General features: G+C 53.6%; 2 protein-coding genes across 6 annotated transcripts; one reads left to right on the top strand and one right to left on the bottom strand.

Moving 5' to 3' along the window:
- Positions 1 to 44: 44 nt before the first annotated feature.
- Positions 45 to 9,434, bottom strand: PALM3 (paralemmin 3). Of its 3 annotated transcripts, none has more exons than XM_086408849.1 (7): positions 9,215 to 9,434; positions 6,275 to 6,323; positions 5,334 to 5,414; positions 4,754 to 4,896; positions 4,531 to 4,615; positions 2,212 to 2,257; positions 45 to 2,123 (listed from the first exon to the last, which is right to left on the bottom strand). In XM_086408849.1, the coding sequence occupies exons 1-7, from the start codon at positions 9,253 to 9,255 to the stop codon at positions 283 to 285; spliced, it is 2,286 nt and encodes a 761-aa protein (XP_086264975.1). In that variant the 5' UTR covers positions 9,256 to 9,434; the 3' UTR covers positions 45 to 282. The 3 variants fall into 3 exon arrangements, with proteins under 3 accessions (XP_086264975.1, XP_086264976.1, XP_086264977.1); XM_086408850.1 differs by lacking the exon at positions 9,215 to 9,434 and adding an exon at positions 7,644 to 7,761; XM_086408851.1 differs by lacking the exons at positions 6,275 to 6,323; positions 9,215 to 9,434 and adding an exon at positions 5,555 to 6,184.
- A 4,471-nt stretch (positions 9,435 to 13,905) lies between these two features.
- Positions 13,906 to 19,711, top strand: MISP3 (MISP family member 3). Of its 3 annotated transcripts, none has more exons than XM_086408866.1 (4): positions 13,906 to 14,022; positions 15,514 to 16,345; positions 16,880 to 16,953; positions 17,194 to 17,565. In XM_086408866.1, exons 2-4 carry the CDS (start codon positions 15,778 to 15,780, stop codon positions 17,203 to 17,205), a joined length of 654 nt encoding a protein of 217 aa, XP_086264992.1. In that variant the 5' UTR covers positions 13,906 to 14,022; positions 15,514 to 15,777; the 3' UTR covers positions 17,206 to 17,565. The 3 variants fall into 3 exon arrangements, with proteins under 3 accessions (XP_086264992.1, XP_086264991.1, XP_086264993.1); XM_086408867.1 differs by lacking the exons at positions 13,906 to 14,022; positions 17,194 to 17,565 and adding exons at position 18,324; positions 19,584 to 19,711 and having other exon boundaries at positions 15,630 to 16,345; XM_086408865.1 differs by lacking the exon at positions 13,906 to 14,022 and having other exon boundaries at positions 15,147 to 16,345.
- The last annotated feature ends 2,342 nt before the right edge of the window (positions 19,712 to 22,053 follow it).

The following is a 22,053-nucleotide window of genomic DNA, read 5'->3' as shown; positions in this document are numbered from 1 at the left end:
GACAGTGAGGTGGTTGTGGGCCGGCAACACACACATTCACACTGTCCGAATGCTTAACTTTTATTTTCAAGTATAAAAGGCTTTGTCACAGAAGAGGGCCAGGGTCACAGGCAGCGGGTGAGGGGTCCAGAAGCCCAGGTGGAGGTGGACGTGTAGACCAACTGGCTCCCAGGTGCCATGGTCAGTCCCTTGGTGCCCCGTCTGCGCCTGGGACTGCCTGCTGGATGCCAAGAGGCCGAGGTAGCTGTGAGAGGAGCTGGGAGTTGGGTGGAGGGCACGGGCTCACATAACCGCACAACACTGGCACGTCTTCTGCTTAGGGCCGCTTGCCTCTTCACCTTCTGGAGGGGCAGATGGCTCCGGCTGCCGGGCAGGCGCATAGGTGGGCATGGGGCGGGCACTGGGGTTGGCCCTGGGCCCCTCCATCTGCAGCAGTGGCTGGCACTCAGCGGGCTGATCCTGAGCTGACATCTCTGCCAGGAGTGGGGTGGCATCTCCAGTGGGGTCCTGGCCCTCAGCAGGAGTTTGGGGCTTCACTGCTTCTGCTTCTGGGGAGCCTTCCTGCTTCTCCTGGGGCTGCTGTCCTTCATCTTCTGGCCTTGGCGCCTCCTTGGCTTCTGGGGGAGCCCCTGCCTCACTCACGTCCTCTGCCTGACATTCCTTTTCTTCTTCTGACTCTCTCTGCTCTTCCTCGACCCTGCGAGTCTTCTCTGTCTGCAATGGCTCTTCACCTCCCATTCTCTCTACCTTCAGTGAGTCCTCGTCTTCATTTTTCTCTACCTCTGATGGCTCCTCACCTCCGGTTCTCTCTACCTTCTGTGGTTTCTCATCTCTTGTCTTCTCTGCCTCCAGTAGCTCTTCACCTCCTGTTCCCTCTACCTTCTGTGGTTTCTCGTCTCCTGTTTTCTCTGCCTCCAAGGGCTCCTCATCTCCCATTCTCTCTACCCTCTGTGATTTCTCATCTCCTTTTTCCTTTTCCTCCAATGGCTTCTCACTTCCTATTCTCTCTGCCGCCAGTGACTCCTCCCCTTCTCTCTCTGCTGCCAATGGTTCTTGGATTGCCTCTAGCTTTTCCTCACCTCCTTTCTGCTCTGCTCCCAATGGCTTTTCATCTCTTCCCCTCTCTGCCCCTAGAGGTCCCTCAACTTCTTTTCTTTCGGCTGACAATGGTTCGTTACCTCCTGCCATCTCTGTTTCCACGCGTTCCTCACCTCTTCTCTCTGGCTCCATGGAGTCTGGGCTTCCTTTCCTCTCAAGCGCCAGTGACGTCTCTGCTCCTTCTGGCTCCGTGCCTGCCTTCCCCTCACTGCCTCTCTTCTCTGCACCTTCAGGTCCCTCCACCCGCCTCCTCTCCGCCTCCCACGTTTCCTCCTCGCCTCTGCCCTCCGCCCCCAATGGACTCTCATCCTCTTCCTCCCTTCCCAGTGCCTTTGGCCCTTCCAACCCCTCCACCTCCAGCTCCTCCCATTCCTCACTGAGGGTCACTCTTTCCACCCAGATGAAGGACCCCTCCTCTCCAAAGACCCCCTGCCCATCACCATCAGGGCTGCTCCTGGGGGCACCTTGTCCAGGAGCTGTTCCCCCTGATCCCTCCCGGAGCCCCAGGGAGCTGGTCTGCACGGCCTCTGGGCCCCTGCCTGCCTCCGCCATGGCCTCCAAGTCACTGCCCTCTGTGCCCCCCATCCCCTCCCAGACCACCTCCGTGATGGCCCTGTCCTCCTTGACCCATGAGGGGAGCTCTGGACGGCTGGCTTCCTGTCTGTCCCCGATGGCCTCCAGCACCATCTCCTCCACCTTAGCCTCCAGCTCCAGGCCTGTGGCCCCGATGGCACAGTCCTCTGTGGGCCTCAGCCCCTCCCACACCACCTTCACCATGCCTCCTCCTTTGGCCTCATTCACTGCCCCCTCAGGTGTTAGCACCCCCTGACTCGGCTCCTGCTCCAGAGGGGGGCTGGATCCAGGGCAGGGGCCATTGGCTTCTGAGGAGGTCCCTGCTGCCCCAGGGACCCGCCTCGGGGCTGCTGGAACCCCGGCAGCCTCAGTTCTGGGCTCGGAGGGGGACTCCGGGTATGCGCCCACCGGTCCGGCTGGTAAGGAGGCTCTCTTGTTTAGATCGGTCTGGCCTGGGGGAGTCAGGGAAGAGGAGAGATGGGGCAACAGAGTAAGATTCAGGCCCTTCCTCTTGCAATCCCCAGACCTCAAAACACCCACCTGCAGGACCTGACTCCACGTTGGGCTGGGAGAGAGGACGGTGACCCTGCAGGGATGGCAGAAACAAGGTCAGGGCAGCCCACATCTCACTTCCAGCCTCCAGCATGCCAGCACCCCTACTCTGCTCAAACTCCCCTGATGGCTCCCCATTACTTTCGGACCAAACCATGAGTCTTCCTCACCTGTCTTATCTCCCTCTGCTGCACTGCCTTGCACATCGTATGTACCCAGTCAATCCTGTGTCCATGCAGCCACTCCCTCTATTGGGGATCTACTCTGCTAGCTACTGAGGTTACTTAAGGGACATGCATGCGTGCTCAGTCATGTCTGACTCTTTGCGACCCCGTGAACTGTAGCCTGCCAGGCTCCTCTGCCCGTGGAATTTTCCAGGCAAGAATATGAGATCGGGTTGCCATTTCCTACTCCAGGGGATCTTCCCAACCCAGGGATCAAACTCACATCTCCTGCATCAGCAGGCGGATTCTTTACAACTGAGTCACCTAGGAAATCCCACTTAAGGGATACTTAAGACTTTTGCTATTAGAACTTAAATTCCAGTGGAAGGAAGCAGGTAATAAACATAAAATACAAATCTGTAATTCAGGAAGTGAGAAGGGCTGTAATAGCAGGGGGAAAAGGCTAAGAAATGCCTGGGAGGTGATGGGGTGCCTCCTGTAGGTATAAAATGCAGGAGGGGGACTTCCCTGGTGGTCCAGTGGCTAAGACTCCATGCTCCTAACGCAGGGCACCGGTTCGACCCTTGGTCAGGGAACTAGATCCCACATGCTGCAACTAAGATCTGATGCAGCCAAATAAGTATTAAAAAAAAAAAATTGATGCAGGAGGGCCTCTTGGAGGTGGTGACACTGAACCCAAAAGGCCTGAAAGGTGAGAAGAGCCAGCCTTGAGTCAAGAGGTGGGAAAGGGCATTCCAGGAAGAGGGGAAAGGCAAGTGCAAAGCCCTGAGGCTATAATGAATTAGGCAAGTTCAAGGGATACAAAAGGGTCAAGGGTGGCTGGAGTGGAGTGAGGAAGGGATGGAGGGAAAGATGAGCTCAGGGAGGGGAGCTGGGGACCTGGCCATGCAACCACCTTAACCAAACCCCACAGATCTCCTCATAGGTCTCAATCCTACCCTCCTCTGTCCAAAGGTCTCCTCTCCCCTTCTGTCCTGAGACAGGCACCTGGGAGCCAAAGTAAGGCATCAAGGAGAGATGGGGGCTGTGGAAAACCCACAGCTTACTGTGGCCAGGTGCATCAGTTACTGGATCTATGGATACTGGATAATGTTCCTGGATCTATGGTATGGACTTCAAGGACAACCCAGAGAGCCAGATTTTAAGTAAAGTCATCTTAGTTTTCAAAGACCCATATGTTGTACGGCATGTGGATTATATCTTAATAGAGGCATTACCAAAACAAAATCCCAAACCCCTCAAATCATGGAGATGCCTCAAATTATTAGACCATCTCATGGGGATCCTTTTCCCATTTTTGGGGCTGAATTCTGAGAACACATCCCCACATTTTCTTATCTTTGTTTTTTTTTTTTGGCCAAACTGTGCGGCTTGTGGGATCATTTTAGTAATCCCAACCAGGGATTGAACCCAGACCACTATAGTGAAAGCACCAAGTCCTAACCGCCAGGGAACTCCCAGCCCCAGCCCCCCAGCCCCAACCCTGCCCCACAACATTTTCTGACTACTTTCCTCATTTAGGTCATATTGGCAATCAAATATCAAAATAGGGCTTCCCTAGTGCTCAGATGATAAAAAATCTGCCTGCAATGCAGGAGACCCCAGTTCAATCCCTGGATCAGGAAGATCCCTGGAGAAGGAAATAGCAACTCTAGTATTCTTGCCTGGAGAATTCCATGAACAGAGGAGCTTGGCAGGCTACAGTCCATGGGGTCGCAAAGAGTTGAACACGACTGAGCGATTAACACAACACGACAACATATCAAAACATTCCATTGTGCCTGCTTCCGGTACCAAGCTATGATCTCACTGACCTTCTCTCACGCCTCTTCCAGCGGTGTGCTATTGTTATATATCCCCATTTTAGAGATGGGGAAACTGAGGCTTAGGCATGGAAAGCAATTTGCCCAAGACCACAAGAGGACCCAGGATCTAAACTGTGCTTGGGTACTTCTCTGGTGGTCCAGTGGTTAAGTACCTGCATTTCCACTGCAGGAAGCACGGGTTTGATCCCTGGTCAGGGAATTAAGACAGCCACATGCAGGGTCACAAAAAAACACAACAACTGTGCTTGGAGAGGTACTGCTTTGAGCTCTGCTGGTCACATCCCCTAGTTCCTCACCTGTCGTCGCCAGGTGGGCCTGCCTGAGGGCTTGTGCTGGGCACCTGTGGACGCACTCTGCAGCAGCTGCAGCTGGGATTGGAGTCTGGGGAAGAGAAGGGGCTGCTGGGAGCCTGGACCCCAGGCTCAATGGGCTACCCCCAACCGGAAGTCTCAGCGAAGTAGGCAGAGGAGCCTGGCCTAGTCAGAGAGGCAAAGCCACCAGGCAGGGGGCCCTACTCACGTGAACAAGCTGTCTTCCAGGTTCCGGATGCGGGCCTGAGCTTGGTCTTCAGGCGACTGGGGGTCCTGTGAGGTGGGATCCTGGGGCCGCTCTGGCTCCTCAGCTGCCCCGTCCATTAGCCAGCGTTCCCGGAGAGACTTCCTCTGGCCATGAGAAGGGGCATGTGGATGGACAGACATTTCTGCCTCAGGCTGGGATACGTGCCCTAATAATGCCAGGTGGGAAGCCACCCCGTTCCCAGCCGACAGCTTTCCCACGCTGGAAGAAACACCCATCAATCTCCCCAACTTTTCCAGAATGGGATAGACACCCCCAAAGGGGAAATAAACGTCCCTCTTAGCCCCTCTCTACCCCAAAGCGGAACAAACACGTTCCCAAGATCTTCCCAAAGGTGGAACAAACGTCCCCCATCACCACCAACCACTCTTCCCAAGCTGGGGAAGACGCCCATCCCCGAAGCTGGAACCAACTCCCCCAACCCCATGTCTAAAGAGAGGCTCCTTTGGTTCCCAGAACTGACTCTCATAGACACCCCCACTTCATTGCCCGGGCTAAGCAGGCGCCCCCGCCCGCCCCCAACCTTGAGCCGCTCCACGCGGAGTTTCTCTTCCTCCAGCTCGCGGCGCGCCGCGCGTATCTCCTCTTGTAGCCGCCGCTTCTCCTGCGCACAGAGGACCCTGAGCTGCCCGCTGGCCGGGTGGGGCCGGGCGGGGCCGCCGCCTCCCCTTCCACCCTCCCTCCTCCGCCGGGTTAGCCGGGGCTCCCGGGGGCTCCCGGGACTCCCGGGGCTGCAAGTCGCACCGTGTAGCGGAACACACGTCGGGGCCCCAGGCGGGAAAAAGGTTGAGGGGCGGAGGCGCTGAGTCAGCAGCGGGTAGGGGCGGGGCCGGCCGCGCCCCAGATGCTGCGGAGGTCTCGCCCCGGCGGAAGGGGGGCGGGGTCTGTGGATGGGGAGGGCCCCGGGAATGGGAATCCAGAGGGGGAGGGGTCTGAGATAAGTGATTAAGAGGGATGCGATTCAGAGAGATGGGGTCCAGATATGAGGATCCAATGGAGGGGGCTAGTGAGGTGGGGAGTCGGAAATGGAGGTGCAGTCGTGAGGATCCAGCGAGACTAGGATGTAGAGATGGTCCAGAGAGATGAGGATTAGTGAGATGGGGATTCAGAGATGGAGGTTCAGAGAGATGAGGTCCAGATATGGGGGTCTGAGAGAGGGGGTTTCAGACATGGTGTGTTTGGGAGACAGGGTTCAAGAATGGAACAGATGCTGCCGATTTGAGAGTGCGGAGTCCGCAGAGCTCCATTCTGGGGATGTTGATGATCATACAGAAGAACTGAGGAGCAGAGGGGCCTGAGGATTTTGGTGGGGCGCTCCAGGCACGGCTGGAGCTGAGGGTGCTCCCCCCACGTTCAGAGCGCTAGGCCTGCTCCCTGTGATAGGAAAGAGGTGAGGAAGAGGCCTGGGTATGGCGAGGGGTGCCCAGGGCTCAGGGCGCAGCGCACTGGTAGGGCGTCACTTACCGCGATGACCTCTAGTCGCTGCCGATAGAGGGAGCTCTCCGCCATGGGCCTGCAGGAAGACGGCGGGGGTTGAGGGGGAGCGGGGTTGAGGGGCGGCCGGCTTGGGCTGCGAAAGGAGCCTCCCGGGGGCCCAACCCTCAGCAGACCCATCTCTTGAACACCCATCTTTGAGCCAAGATCCCTGAACTGCTTGGAAATCAACCAAACCCAGTACTTTCCTCTATTTCTCCTTTGCACCTGGGAGGAGTCGGGGCAGAGGACAGGGGTCCTGTGAGGGGGAGAGAGCCCAGGCTGTGACAGGCTGAGCTAAATCCTTTCTGAGGCTTGACATCACCCCTCTGAGCCTCAGTTTCCCCATCTGTAAAATGGACCAGAATAGCTTGACCCTTCCTCACCTTGCAGAGAGAGATTCCCTTGCAGGGAAATATCTATCCATGCAGGAAAAACCTTAGGACATCGTGCCCCCCAAACAGTAGCATGGTTTATATTAATAATAATTTTAGGGAATTCCCTGATGGTCCAGTGGTTAGGACTGGGCTTTTACTGCTGAGGGCAGAGATTCTATCCCTGATCGGGAAACTAAGATCTCACAAGTCAAAAAGAAAAATAATGATAATTTAAATAATTCCCATGACTAATAATGTTTTAAATTAATTATAATAACCATTCCCAGAAGCTCAGATCCCACCAGGCCAGAACATGCTCTGTATTTTTTCCCAAACCCACACCCTCTCTGGACCTTGGCTGTTACCCAGCATCCCTTATGTACGGGTTGAGAGAGGGGGTGAGAGTCTGGGAGAGAAGTGTCCATCTCGCTGTGGACACATGCCATTGCCATGGTAACTCCAGAGCTGCCTCTTCCACTTGCAAACCACCCTCCCAGGGGGCAAGGATCACCAGGTCACACTGCCTAGTGCTGGACTCCGAAATGGGGGGAGGGGGACTTGCTGTTTAAGGTTTAACCTGCAATTCTCCCATCGTTGTCCTCCTCAAAGCACCCTAGGATTCCCAATGCTCAGCCTCCAGGGCACCCCTAGTCTATTTGGGCTCTCCCTGGAAGCTGGAGACTGGTTGGTACTGCAGTGCACGTCGGGGACAGTCATCGTCACAACAACTTACCATCACAGAGATGCACTGAGTGCCAGCTACATGGAGGTGCTTCCAATATCTAAAAGGATATATCTATCTGCCTGTTGGCCCTGATACGTAGCCCAGGGTGGGCACAGAGCAAGCCCTCAAACATTTATTAATTTGAGCACTATCCTATCAGATGAGCTTAAACCTCATTGCCCAGACTCTGGTGGGGCCTCTCGGATCTTCTCTGGCTTCACCATGAAGGCATAATAGTGAGCTCGCATTTAGCACTTACTATATATAGCTCTCTAAGTGCTCTTCCGGGCTTCCGCTAGGCTCCCGCAGCCATCTTCGCCTCCTCCTCCCTGCCCTAATCTTGAGACACTGTAGTCAACTTTTTGCTGAGTTGACATTCCAACTGAGAAGAAAATCAGCCAACCATTAGCCAGTGCACACCATGTGCTGGGCAGTGTTAAATGCTTTACTCCTAGTAACTCATTTGGGGCTTCCCTGATGGCTCAGATGGTAAAGAATCCACCTGCAGTGCGGGAGATCTGGGTTCGATACCTGGGTTGGGAAGATCCGCTGGAGAAGGCAACAGTTACCCACTCCAGGATTCTTGCCTGGAAAATTCCATGGAGAGAGGAGCCTGGCAGGCTATAGTCCATAGGGTCGCAAAGAGTCAGACATGACTGAGCACCTTTCACTTTCAAAAAACTTTAGTAACATTTAACCCTCTCGACCATCCTAAAAGGTAAGTAGTACTACTGTCCCCATTTTACAGAAAAAGAAACTGAGGCTCTGAGAAGTGGCAGAAGACTTGTCTAAGGTGATTGAGTCAGGATTGGAACTCAAGGCTCTTAGAGCCCAAATACTGGGAACACTGTGGAGAAATGGAAGTTCAGGCATCTTCATCTTGACAGCCAGGGGACCAGAGATCAGCCTGGGGAGGTGGGTCTTAGTTCCAATTAGGGCAGGATGCTGAAGTTCATGCTTTACAGGGTGTCCCAAAGGAAGCTCAGACCCCCTGCTAATAGGTTTGCCCTGGGGGAGGCTAAAGTACCCCCTCAGTTCTCCCAGGCCCAAGATGTAATCACCCTGCCTCTTCCTTGCTGGGGGGGTGGGGGGAGATCAGATTCCCATTGCTAGGCAACCAGGTTTGTAGTTGGTGAATAATGCAACGGGGAACCCAAAAGAGTGAGGGACCCAACTGGGGTCCCTGGAGGGAGCCCCTTTTCCAGAAGTCTCTACAAACCTCTGGAACCCCCTCCATCCTCTGACTTTCAAAGGCCTTCACATCTCAAATATTAAACAATCTGCATACTTTGTTCAATGTTGCTTGTTTCTAAATCTTCAGCTTTTTGCCCTGCCAGGGACAGTTGGTGGTCATTTCATTAAGCAGGTAATCATTTCCCTGTTGAAATCCTCTTTTCCAGTTTGGGAACTGTTAACCTTTTTTCCTTTTGGATCTCAAGCATTTCTTCCCACCACAGACACCAAAGGATGAATTTAGAGGCAAAATATGAGAGTGAGAGACCCTGACATTCCCCATCCCCCATTCAAGTCATAGCCCCACCCCGCCTCTGGCTGGACTTTGGGCTTGAAGCCTGCCAGTGGAAAATCCCAAAAAAACAAGGCGGTGAGAATTCACATCTCCCACCTGACTTTCTAGGGAGGGGGGCGTTGAAGAGGCTGCAGGGTTGGCTGCCAGCCGCCCTTCACTCTTCCTGGCCCCCTTAGGAGAGGCTAGCTGGAGCTCTAACCAGCGACAACCCCCACCCCGCCGTCCCCCCATAGGAAGGCCAGCGTCTTCCATGAGCCCCTCCCAGGCCCTGCCCACTGGCCCCCCTGACCCCCGACACTTACATGGGTGTGGCCAGAGACCACACATGGCTCGGCAGGGCCATCTCTGCCCAGAAGCCCACGTTCTGATTTCCAAATTCCAGACCTACCACCCCGGGTGCTTGCCGAAAGGTGCCCCGGAGGCTGTGACTTGGCTGTCGGGAGTTGGGGGTGGGGGGCAGCAGGCGGGCACTGGGAGAGCTGGTCCAGCTGGTTTGGGCCAGGAGGCGGGAGAAGCCTGGGCCGGGCTGAGGGGGGCTGGGGGCTGGCGGGCAGTTCTGGGGAGGTACTATCAGCTGTCCTGATCAATTATTTACCAGCCACTGGCCTCCTTGCTGCACTCGGCTGCCTCCCGGCAAATGCACTTTCACATGCCTGGTCAAGCCTGTGGACTAGGGCTGGGACTCCCTAACCCCCTCAGACAAGAGCACCTTTACTTGGCACCCTAGACATTTCAAGTCCGGCTGCCCACCAAGGGTAACCTGCCTTCGAATACTGCTGCTTTTACATACTACTGCCCTCCCTTCTTGGACCCTGATCTCTGGGGTGAGGAGGAAGGGCTGATTCCACCAGAAGATTCTGGAGACCAGAGCCTGTGCCTCATGAGAACCAGAAGGCTTGAGCTCTGGACAACTCAGGGCAGCTTCCCTTTCTGGACCTCAGTTTCCCCTTTCCGAAAATGAGAGATTTCGATCAAATAGCCTCCAGGACACTGGACGCCCCTTAGATGTGATAATTACTGGGGGAGTGTGGTGATGAGAAATGTCTAGAGAACTTCTTACCCAAGTCTTGAAGATCCCTATTCAATCCTCCCACCATCCCTTTCTTAAAGGAGCAGCGCCCTTTTTCTCAGCTGATCATGTGTTTTATCCAACCATCCTCGTGGGGAAATCATCTCCTACTCTCCAGGCTGGTCTGCTGCAGCCCCCAGCACTCTTGTGGTCAAGCTGTACAGCATGCAGGGTCTTAGTTCACCCCACCCGACCTGGGATCGCACCCATGGCCCCTGCAGCCTTAACCACTGGACCGCCAGGGACGTCCCCTAGGCCCCTTCCTTGCTTCAGAGGGTCTGTTCCCCATGGAACAAAGGGAATGTGCCCAACTAAATCCTTCCTCCCTGCTCTAGATCCTACTCAGGATGGCCAAAAAGTGGCCGAGGAGCGAGGAAAGAGCTTGGGTACATGGGACAGGGTCCCTAGGTACATGTACAGGGCCCCTTGTTGTGTAGGACAGACTTGGGGTGGGAAACAAACGGGGCCAGACTGAGGCCTGGGGTTTTCCTATGCCAAGTACAAAGCTCCTAGGGATTCAAATATTTTCAGTTGAACCTGGTCTTCTATTGGGCTGTCAAAATGTTCCTTTGCGGCTTTATTTTTTCATAACAACAACCCGAAGACGGTATGGCAAAACCCAAGTGAACTTTTTGGCGAACCCAATAGATCCTCCTAAAAGCATATCTGGGGGACTTCCATGGTGGTTCAGTGGTTAAGAACCCCCTGCATTGCCATGACGGGGACATGAGTTTGATTCCTGGCCTGGAAACTAAGATTTCACATGCTGTGGGGCAACTAAGCCCACACGCCACAACGAAAGATCCCACGTGAGGCACGAAGATCTCTTGTGCCACAACTAAGACCCAAGTCAGCCAAATTTTTTTTTTAAATAAAAGCTTATTTGCCATAATAGACATTAGAGAACACATTTTTAAAAATTATCTTTTAGTTGTAGTAAAATACACAAAACAAAATTTACCATTGGTAGCATTTAGTACATTCACAATGTTGTACAACTGGCCACTGTCTAGGTCCAGAACCTTTTCATTACCCCAAGAGGAAATTCTGTACCCATTAAACAGACACGCCTTCCCTAAGACCCTGGCAACCTCTGATCTGCATCTGTCTCTATAGATTTACCTATTCTGGACATTTTTTTAAATCAGTGAAATAATACAATAAATAATACAATATGTGGCCTGTTCTGTCTGGCTTCTTTCACTGAGCATAATTTTTTCAAAAGAGAAAGTGTGAGTTGCTGAGTAGGGTCTGACTCTTCGTGACCCTATGTACTGTAGCCCACTAGGCTCCTCTGTACATGGGGTTTCCCAGGCAAGAATACTGGGTGGGTTGCCATTCCCTTCTCCATAACGTTTTCAAGGTTCATCCATATGTTAGCCTGAATCAGTGCTTCATTCCTTTTTCATGGCTGAATAATATTCCATTGTATGAATGGATCACATTTTGCTTATCTATTCATTTGTTGATGGACATTTGGGTTGTTCCCAGAAGGAAATGGCAACCCACTCCACTATTCTTGCCTGGAGAATCCCAGGGACAGAGGAGCCTAGTGGGCTGCCGTCTATGGGGTCCCACAGAGTCGGACACGACTGAAGCGACTTAGCAGCAGCAGCAGCACCTTTTGGAGGAGAGTTTGTATTTTACTTCATTGCTTGTAGCTTGATTTTATAACTGTTAGCTATTTACTACTACTACTACTAAGTCGCTTCAGTCGTGTCCGACTCTGTGCGACCCCATAGACAGGAGCCCACCAGGCTCCCCGGTCCTTGGGATTCTCCAGGTAAGAACACTGGAGTGGGTTGCCATTGCCTTCTCCAATGCATGAAAGTGAAAAGTGAAAGTGAAGTCGCTCAGTCGTGTCTGACCCTCAGCGACCCCATGGACTGCAGCCTACCAGGCTCCTCCGTCCATGGGATTTTCCAGGCAAGAGTACTGGAGTGGGGTGCCATTGCCTTCTCCGGTTAGCTATTTAGATCAACACTTATATAGGCTTCTCTTTATACTCTTGTCCTGGGTTCCACCTTGAGGCAAGATTGTTCTGTTTATAATTGTGTCTGTCTCCTAAACTCAATGGCAACTTCCAAGTCTGTTTCTTTGTTCCCAATTTTGGGAACATTCTTTGGTAAGTGTTATGTGTTAGGCACTGTTCTAGGCGTGAGAGAGCTGGGTAAACACGACAGACAGAAAATGCTGTTAATACCACTCACTCTCCAGCTGAGGTCGGGGGCAGGCAGAGATAGATAATATACAAATAAAGAAACAAAGGTAATTGATGATAACTAGAGTATTGTGAAAGTGTTAGTCGCTCAGTCGTGTCCAACTCTTTGTGATCCCATGGACTGTAGCACACCAGGCTCCTTTGTCCATGGCATCCTCCAGGCAAGAATACTGGAGTAGGTAGCCATTCCCTTTTCCCGAGGATCTTCCCAACTCATGGATCAAACCTGGTTCTCCTGCATTGTAGGCAGATTCTCTACCGTCTGAGCCACAAGGGAAGCCCAACTGTAGTACTGGGTGAATTACAAAAAATAAAAAAGGCAGGGATAGAGTTACAGAGAAGAGCTGTGTTTGAGGTAGGCTGGGTGATCAGAGACCACTTCTCTGAAGCAGTGACATCTGAATCAAGTGACATCTGAATAGCAGAACCCACCCATATGCTGAGTCATTCCAAGCAGACAGAAAGGCCAGTACAAAGGCCCTGGGGTGGGAATGCAATCGCAGAGTTTGAGGAAAGCATAAAGGTTCAAACGGAGGAGGGATCAAGGGAGAGGGTGTCAGGAGATGAGATCTGAGAAGTGGGAAGGGGTTTTGAGCCAGGGTAGGAAATTTGGATTTTTCTCCTAAGTTTGGTGGAGAGATATCGGAGGGCAATGAATGGCTGGGAACAGGGTGGAGAGAAGGGGATGACTTCAGAATATGTGTTGGAGGCAGAGCAAACAGCAATCCAATATATGAATGAACTGGGGGTGGGTAGGGAAAAAAAAGAAATTGAGGCTGAGTTCTACATTTTGGGACATAAAAAACAGAATGCGTGAGTTGCTGTATGTAGTAAAGAGAAGTAGAGTTGGTGGGGAGACCAAGAATTCAGTTTTGAAAGTGTTCAGTTTGACCTATATATTAGACTGGGGACAGTTGGATATGAGTTAAAACTCAGAGGAGAAATTAGAGCTAGAGATATAAATTTGGGAGACATCTGCATAGAGATGGTGTTTAAAGTGTGAAATTGGAGTTTGTCAAGGTCTGAGTGTTGGCAGGAAAGAGATTGTATACTTAAACTGAGTAATTGATCAGAACTCAATAGAAGGAAATAAACAAGGCATAGTGCACTTGCTGGGTTGGCATCAGCTGGGAGCTCTTACCACCCCATAGCCCTGGAGAGAGAGCTGTTTGGAGCTGCTGCCGGCAGTGGAGGGACACAGCCAACAAAGCTTGGAGGAAGAACATATGGGATAAACATCCTGATCTCTCATTCTCCTCTCTCCCATCAGCCAAACCCAATGGAAGCCAGAGGGGAAAGAACCCCACTGATGCAGGTGAACCAGAAGTCTGAAAAGAGGCACCTGAGAGGTTAGAGGATAAACCATAAGTGGGTACCATTCTCCAAGACTAAGGAGCTAGTGGTAAGGAACTCAGGGAAAAGCCAGTGACCAGGTCTGGTAAATGGAGGTCAAGGAGGTCCTTGGACAGAGAAGGGTCAGTGGTGTGGTGGAACCAAGAGCACAGTATGCATGGCTAGGAGAGAGATGCACATACTCATGTGAAGTCGTTTTTGACTCTGTGACTCTTTGGATGCTATCCCGCCAGGCTCCTATGTCCATGGGTATTTTTCAGGCAAGAATACTGGAGTGGGTTGCTATTTGCTCCTCCAGGAGATCTGCCTGACCCAAGGGTTGAACCCGTGTCTCCTGCATTGCAGGCGGATTCTTTACCACTGAGCCATCAGGGAAGAAGAGGAACAGGAGGTGATGAGTGGAGAGTCCACTGTAGAGACAACTCATTCCAGAAGTAGAGTTTTCATCATCATCACCTCCCAAAGGGGTAAGTACTGCCATCCCCATTTTACAGATAAAGGAACTGAGTCTTGGAGAAGGCTGACACTTAGCTCAGGTTCTCAGTGGGATGGAACCCAGGTGGGCCCAATTCTAATTGGGCCAATAGAGTCAGAGGGAGGAGGGTAGCTGCTTGAGATTGGGATCCAGGAGAGAGTGGAGTGAGAGGGTGGATGGAAAAGGGAGTCACCAGAGTAGGCAGAGAGTTGGGGGATTATTGGCACTCCTGAGACTGTGTAGCCGCCCCCTCCTTTCTTCAGGTAACTATCTTTTTCACTGGTCATCCCAAAATGGAGGGGGAGGGGTGGAGGCAGGTTTTGGCGAAAGCCAGTGGAAGAGAGTGGAAAATGATGTCCCTGGGAGTAGGTCGCCTGTTCCTGGCATCAATCCTGGCCAAGAACACCACAATCTTGCCCCAGCTGGAGGGAGCTACTTCCCCCACAAGCCTGGATACTTCTCTGGGTCTCCCAGTCGCCTGGTCCCAAGGTGACCGCCTTTCCAACCTCAGCCGCACTTCTGGGTCCTGGACGCGCTGTGTGTGCCTGCCTGCCTCGTCCCTCGGTCTGGGAGTGCGCTTGGCAGCGGCCGGCTCGCGAACTTTTCCGGGTGGGGTGAGGGGAAGTGCCCTATGGGCCTGGCGCTCGGCTCGGAAGTGTGAGCCGAGGCATTGGGAGACAGACTGGGGCGGGCGGAGAGGCGGTTCCTGGCGCCCCCTCCAGCCCGAACTGTGCGCTGCAGGGGTGGAACTTCAAAGGACAGCCGGAGCCCGTTGGTGTGGCTGCCAGCCGGCTGACACAGGATTGGCGGGCCAGGCCAGGCCCCGGAAAGATGGTTCCGGAGGACACCCCACCAGAAGACAGTGGTTCAGAGGTTCAGCCAGGCGTGCAGCTGGGTGGGAACCAAGCCCCCTGGTAATGCCGGGGACGTGAGCCCGAAAAGGTGCCAAGGTGGCGCCCACTGAGTGAACACTGCATCTAGACTGGCGCCCCCAGGTAGCAGGCTAGGTCTAGGGAAGCTCTCTTCTAAAACATCCAATGCCCCGAGCTGACAGGCGCGTCAGTGGACCAAACCCAGTGCCCAGCTGAGGCGCCCCCCTCTAGGGGGCGGGGCTAGGGCGGGGCCCCGTGTCCGGCCGGCAGGTGCAGGGGGCGGGGCCCGGCCCTGCCCCCGAGGGCAGTTCTTGGAGGCCAGGGGCGGGTCAGAGAAGTGGCCCGTGCGGGCGACGCCTTGGAACCCGCGGACGGCAATTGCAACCACAGGTGCTGCGCAGGGCAGGGTGTCCCAGCTCTGGGCATCAAAACTCCAGCGCTGGGAGCTAAGGCTCCCGAGCTGCTCCCAACCCTGGACACCTAGGCCCCTGGGCGGCAGAACGGAGCCCTGGGGTCGTCCGAAGCGCGTGGGCCTGAACCCCCCGGCTTAGATAGCGAAATTCCCAAGCCCGCCGCAGAGCTGAATACCGACGTCCCCGTGCCCTCCCCAGACCAGGGAGCGGAGACCCCCGAGCAAGAGAGGGAAGTCCTCGGACCATCAGCGAGGCAGGTTGCAGAACGTCCTGGGCCGGACCGCAGCTGGGGGCTTTGAGAGTCCTGGGCAAGGAAGCGACGACCCTGAACCGTCTGAAGCGCCAGGCACGGGGCTCCTGGAGCAGTGTCTCTCTCAAGGTCCGGAAACCTTCTTTGAGTCGAACTCGGAAGCCCTCCAGTTGCGTTCGGAGACCCCATAACATCCCTTAGAGGAGCCACTCATGGAGACGCCCATCGAGCGCGAAATTCGCCGCAGCTGCGAACGCGAGGAAAGCTTGCGCCGGAGCCGGGGCCTGAGCCCAGGTCGCGCGGGCAGTGAACTCGTCGAACTGCGCGTGCGGCCGGTGCTCAGCCTGCCGGGCCCTAGCCCCGCGCTCCCGCGCGCTTTGGAGCGCGCTCGGGCGGGCGCTCAGATGCAGCGAGACATCGAGCGGGAGGCCTATCGGCAGGCGGCGCTGGCGCGCCCCGAGGTCCCAAAGCAGAGAACCCGGCCGCCGCCGCAGCCGCTGGGCGAGCTCAAGCGCTTCTTCGAGGCTGCTGGCGGGTGCTCCTCCTCACCCGCGGCGGAGGACAGCGCAGACACGCAGCGGCTGCCCGAGCCCGGAGGCCGGCCGCATTCAGTCGTACAGGGCCGGTGTCCGGTGCTGCCTCGCGCCCCGCCGCCCATCGCACAGTCGCTGCTGGAGCAGGAGGTGCGCGAGGTGAATGAGCGCGAGCGGGAGCTGCAGCGCCAGCGGCTGAGCCTCTACGGCACCGCCGAGTTCAAGGAGCCCGCGCCCAGCCTAACGGGTAAGCCACCGGCGTCCCAGCGCTGGGGATTCCCAGGGCTCCAGCCACTTTCACCGACTCCCCAACTCCAATGGTCCTCTAATCCTCAGGGTCCCCCTTCCTGGATCCCAAACTCCCCGGACACCCCTCTCGACTCTCCTCTCTCTGCCCACCCTTTCTGGACTGACCTTCCCCTATGCTCCACCCCCACCCTCGTCGGAGTCCCAGACACACCCCACCTAGGCTTGTGGTGGGGGAAGGGAGGAGGATCTTAGATGTCTTTGTCGGGTTCCCAGGGACCCTCCCTGCGTTCTGGCACACCTGGATCTCCCCCTCTGAATTTTCTGATTCCTCCCTCCTCACTCTGAGTTTGTTCGCCTTCCCCATCCCTGGGGTTCCTCCCTCCTCCCTCGGGACGGAGGCCTCCGTGGGGAGGAGGGGAGTGAACGCCTGTGTGTGTTTAAGGGGCGCGGCCGCTCTCCTTCGTCCTGGCTGCCTCCTGCTGCTAAGGCGTGGAGGGGGGGCAATCCCAGCTGAGCGCCCCTTCTTCCGCAGTGAGCAGGGGCGACGGAAAGCTGGCGGTGATCTGGCCTCCTCGCAGAAAGGCTTCGGAGAATGGTCTGGAACAGGTGGGAACCCCTTTCCCCTCCTGCCCTTACCCCAGCCCTCTGCATGGGAGAAAACTGGGCTAGCGAAAGGGCTCCCGGGGAAGTCATCGGGCTAGGACCCAAAGTCCCGGGCGTGGCCCGCGGGTGAGAAGGAGGCGGTGGTCGTGGGGCCCATACTGCCCCATCCGGCGCCTGGGTGTCCCCATTTGCGGTGCGTGCGCCGCTAAGATTTGCCTTTGGTCTGGCCCTTCCCCCTGGCAGGAGGAGCCTTGAGGTTCCGGCCCTTTGGGGTCCCCAGAGGAAAGTAACATGCCCGGCAGACCCTCAGGCCCGGGCGCCCAGGAGTGCCCTCCGGATCCGCGGAAGGCCTGGAGAAGGGCCACAGGTCTGTGCCGGGGAAGACGCAATCGATCAGCATCCTTGAACATGACTTTGTGAAACTGACCAGAATCTTCTATAAAACTGTTAGTCCCCATTGGGAAACACCTCCGCCACCACCCTGCTAGTAAAACTGCCCAGCCCTTCTGCGCCTAACTGCAAACGCCACTTAGCCTCTCCTTCTGGCCTTGTCTGTTAGAGGACAGGGATCCTCGGCTGGGCCTACTCCCCAATAAAGCCCTTTCTTTCTGGACAGTGCAGGCTGTTTTCTTCTGGGTTCTCTTCTCCTGGGGTGGGGCAGGAGCGCGGCGAGACGAGGAAGGCCTGAGACACACGGGAGACGCCAGCCGGAATGCAGAATGTCCCCTTGTCGCCGGGTTCCGTGGCCTCTGGTCTCCCCTGGCCCTGCCGGGGTCCTAGTGCCCCCTAGCGATGCGGGTGCGAACTGCGGCTTTGGGACAAACGAACTCATGCCCTCCCTCTCTAGATTTCGTCAACTTTTATTGGTGCCAAACGACGTGCCCCGCGCATGGTGCTGGCTAGACAGAAGTGATAAGAGGTTGTTCCCGTCCTGGGAATATAAACAATAGCTATCAAAAAAAAAAAAAGTGGTGTTGGTAGTTCAAGCTCCTTAGCAGGGCATGTAAGGCCATTTATAATCTGCCTAGCAATTGTAAACCTCACACGCTTACAGACCCCAGCGTGTGTGTGTTAGCTGCTCAGTCGTTTCTGACTCTTTGAGATCCCATGAACTGTAGCTCGCCAGGCTCCTCAGTCCATGGAATTCTCCAGGCAAGAATACTGAGTCAGTTGCCTCCCAACCCAGGGACGGAACCCAGGTCTCCAAAATTGCACGCAGATTCTTTACTGTCTTAGCCACCAGGGAAGCCCTTACAGACCCCAGACAGATATTAAAAGAGAGAAGGTGTGCTGTAAAACAAAGACCTTGTTTCAACAGGAAGGAGGTAGGGGTTCCTCTGTATCACCAGTGCTTTGAGTGAGTGAGCTCAAAGTGTGAGTGGTGTCAATTCTCTGGTTTCCAAAAGCAACTGGAGGGAATTCCCTGGCAGTCCAGTGGTTAGGACTTCATGATTTCGCTGCAGAAGGAAGGCCCTCATTCAATCCCAGGTTTGGGAACTAAGATCCCACAACCCCTGTGGTGCAGCCAAAAAATCTAAAACAAAACAAAACAAAACAAAAAAACCCAAAAAGCCCCAAAGTAACTGGAAAGCATCTTTAAAAGAGAAATCTACTGAACTTTAAATAATTGTGACTATTTAGAAAACTTTAATTGGTGGGAGGTAGGAGCAGACACAGAGAAGGCAATGGCACCCCACTCCAGTACTCTTGCCTGGAAAATCCCATGGACGGAGGAGCCTGGTAGGCTGCAGTCCATGGGGTCTCTAGGAGTCGGACATGACTGAGTGACCTCACATTCACTTTTCACTTTCATGCATTGGAGAAGGCAATGGCAACCCACTCCAGTGTTCTTGCCTGGAGAATCCCAGGGGTGGGGGAGCCTGGTGGGCTGCCGTCTATGGGGTTGCACAGAGTCGGACATGACTGAAGCGACTTAGCAGCAGCAGCAGGAGCAGACAGCAAACAATACCTGTTGCAATAGGATGTGTGGCTCAGTTGGCAAGCCCTCCTTAACTTCCCTTGGTCCTAAGACAAGGGGTCCAAGGCCCCCCCAATTGGGTTCAAGATAAGCTGTAAAGCTGCATCAGTGCAGTATATTCTGCAGTTTTAATGTATCAAATTCTTAGAGGTGCGCTGAAATCCAGAAAAGACTGTTTTAGAATCATTGTTTAAACTCCTGGATTTATGCCTGGGTCTAGCTCACACAGCATTGCACCCCAACAGTAGCTCAGCCCAAAGACCCACCCCGACCCCATCATCAGCACACTGACCACATGCTTGACCATGACTCTGGGAGGAATGGAGAGAAAGGCAAGAAGGAGCCAGCATTTATTGTTCAGTTGCTCAATCATCTCTGACTCTTTGCAACCCTATGGACTGCAGCACACCAGGCTTCCCTGTCCTTCACCATCTCCTTGAGCTTGCTCAAACTCATGTCCATTGAGTTGGTGATGCCATCCAATCATCTCGTCCTCTCTTGTCCCCTTCTCCTGCCTTCAATCTTTCCCAGCATCGGAATCTTTTCTAATGAGCCAGCTCTTTGCATCAGGGGGCTAAGGATTGGAGCATCAGTCCTTCCAATGAATATTCAGGATTGATTTCCTTTAGGATTGACTGGTTTGATCTCCTTGCAGTTCGAGGAACTCTCAAGCCTTCCACACCACAGTTCAGAGCCAGCACTGCCAAGGTGGAAAATGGAAACACCAAGAACCTGTTCTTAATCCCCTGCAGAGGAGCTAAGAGCTAAGTATGTCGAGTTGACAGAACTTAAGTACAGACCTGGGTTCATGAACTTTTTTGCATATTAAAGTTACCTGAGGCATGCTTATGTCAAGTAAATCAGATTCTGATAGAGGCTTTGGCATCAATAAAGCTCCTCAGGTGTTTCTAACATGGAGCCAGGTTTGAGAGCCACCAGGTCAATGTAGGCTCGATATAGGTTGAAACAGGCTCAAAGTGTGGTGTCTGGACAAGCAACATCAGCATCACTTGGGATCTTTAAGAAAAAAGTTCCATCCCAGACTTAGTGATCAAACCCTCCAGTGATTCTAAAGTTAGAGAATCATGGGTGTAGACAGTTCCTGAGCAACTACTGGTTGCTTAGTCACTAAGTTGTGCCCGACTTTTTTACAACCCTATGGACTATACATCCCACCAGGCTCATCTGTCCATGGGATTTTCTCAGGCAAGACTACTGGAGTGGGTTGCCATTTCCTTTTCCAGAAGATCTAACCCACTCAGGGATGGAAACCCCACCCCCCCATTTCCTGCACTGGCAGGCAGGTTCTTTATCACTGAGCCACCAGGGCTTCCCTCCTCACCAATAGGACCCAGGAAATCAAACCTGTTTCCTTCTCCCAGGACTGCCACCACCCACCAGAAATCTAGTTTTAAGTGGCCTGTGGATTTGTCTTAAGGGAAGACAAATTAAAGCTGCATGTGGCTAGTCCAAATTGAGATGTGTTGTAAGTGCAAAATATACAGATTTCAAAAACCTAGTGCAAAAAAAGGGGGATACCTCAATTTCTTACATTGATATTGCAAAAATATTTTGGATATCTGGGGTTAAATAAAAATATCACTAAAAGTCTGACCTCTTTATTCTTTTAATATAGCTCTTAAAAATTTGCAATTACATAGGTGACTTGCATCTGTGGCTCAAATTTCTATTGGACTGGACTAGTCTAAACAGTTTTCCAGTAGTCACGTATGGATGTGAGAGTTGGACTATAAAGAAAGCTGAGCGCCGAAGAATTGATGCTTTTGAACTGTGGTGTTGGAGAAGACTCTTGAGAGTCCCTTGGACTGCAAGGAGATCCAACCAGTCCATCCTAAAGGAGATCACTCCTGGGTGTTCATTGGAAGGACTGATGTTGAAGCTGAAACTCCAATACTTTGGCCACCTGATGCGAAGAGCTGACTCATTTGAAAAGACCCTGATCCTGGGAAAGATTGAGGGCAGGAGAAGGGGATGACAGAGGATGAGATGGTTGGATGGCATCACCGACTCAATGGACATGAGTTTGGGTAGGCTACATGAGTTGGTGATGGACAGGGAGGCCTGCTGCTGCTGCTGCGTCGCTTCAGTCGTGTCCGACTCTGTGTGACCCCACGGACTGCAGCCCACCAGGCTCCCCTGTCCATGGTACTCTCCAGGCAAGAACACTGGAGTGGTTGCCATTTCCTTCTCCAATGCATGAAAGTGGAAGGTGAAAGTGAGGTCGCTCAGTCGTGTCTGACTCTTAGCGACCCCATGGACTGCAGCCTACCAGGCTCCTCCGTCCATAGGATTTTCCAGGCAACAGTACTGGAGTGGGGTGCCATTGCCTTCTCCAACAGGGAGGCCTGGCGTGCTGCAATTCATGGGGTCGCAAAGAGTTGGACATGACTGAGTGACTGAACTGAACGGAGTCTAAACAGTGGTGGTGGTGAACTCAGAAGGGCCTTGACTCAGTATTAGGGAACTTCAGAACCCGTTTGAGCTCATTCAAACTCCTGGGTTGTGGACTAAAAAATCCTTGGTGCAGTCAGAAATTGTCACCAGAAGCCTCTACTCCCACTCCAAAAAGACAAGGGTTTTGGTTAATCATGATTCACTTCACGTTTCTATTTTTATAATTTGTAAACTGGGATAATCATAACACATGATAATACTATGTGTCAGGGACTATTAGGTAAGCAGGGCTCCAAGTCTGTTCTCCAACTCTGAAAATGCTAGAGGGAATCAAAAGGTGTCCGTTAGCTTAAGGGGAGAGGGGTGGGTAACTCGCAGCTGAGTGACAGCCGAAAGAAATACACTCCTCCCCTGGCCAGTGACCAGTTGCTATCAGGTCCAGGTTCCACCACTTGGTCTCTGAAGCTCTAGGTAGGCGGGTTCACCTCTCAACCCGTTTTCCTTTTCAGTCCAAGGCTAAGGTGAAGCTTAGAGTTCCCAAGTTGGAGTGCCTCACAGCTCTCCCACCAGCCCGCGCCCCGGACACCTCAGGAGGGTACAGCGACCTGCCCAAGCCGTGACCCAAAAGCTGGAAGAGAAAGATATAACCTCGGCGCTTAGGAAACTGATCGCTGGCCCTTTCCTGGGGCACGTCGGGAAATATAGTCTTT

Source organism: Bos grunniens, chromosome 7, assembly GCF_055505025.1.
Source record: "Bos grunniens cultivar Pamir isolate PY7600 chromosome 7, Bosgru_T2T1.0, whole genome shotgun sequence".
In the NCBI taxonomy this organism is placed as follows: Eukaryota; Metazoa; Chordata; class Mammalia; order Artiodactyla; family Bovidae; genus Bos; species Bos grunniens.
Note: the sequence above shows the minus strand (reverse complement) of the source record. Positions and strands in the feature narration are given on the sequence as shown.

Bases quoted from the DNA above. Each gene is read 5' to 3' on its own strand.
- PALM3 (XM_086408849.1), bottom strand. From the start codon at position 9,255: ATGGCCCTGCCGAGCCATGTGTGGTCTCTGGCCACACCCAT. The intron at 6,324-9,214 runs GTAAGTGTCGGG...GTCTTCCTGCAG, and splicing joins TGGTCTCTGGCCACACCCAT to GCCCATGGCGGAGAGCTCCC. The intron at 2,124-2,211 runs GTGGGTGTTTTG...TGACTCCCCCAG, and splicing joins CGTGGAGTCAGGTCCTGCAG to GCCAGACCGATCTAAACAAG.
- MISP3 (XM_086408867.1), top strand. From the start codon at position 15,778: ATGGAGACGCCCATCGAGCGCGAAATTCGCCGCAGCTGCGAACGCGAG. The intron at 16,346-16,879 runs GTAAGCCACCGG...CTTCTTCCGCAG, and splicing joins GCCCGCGCCCAGCCTAACGG to TGAGCAGGGGCGACGGAAAG.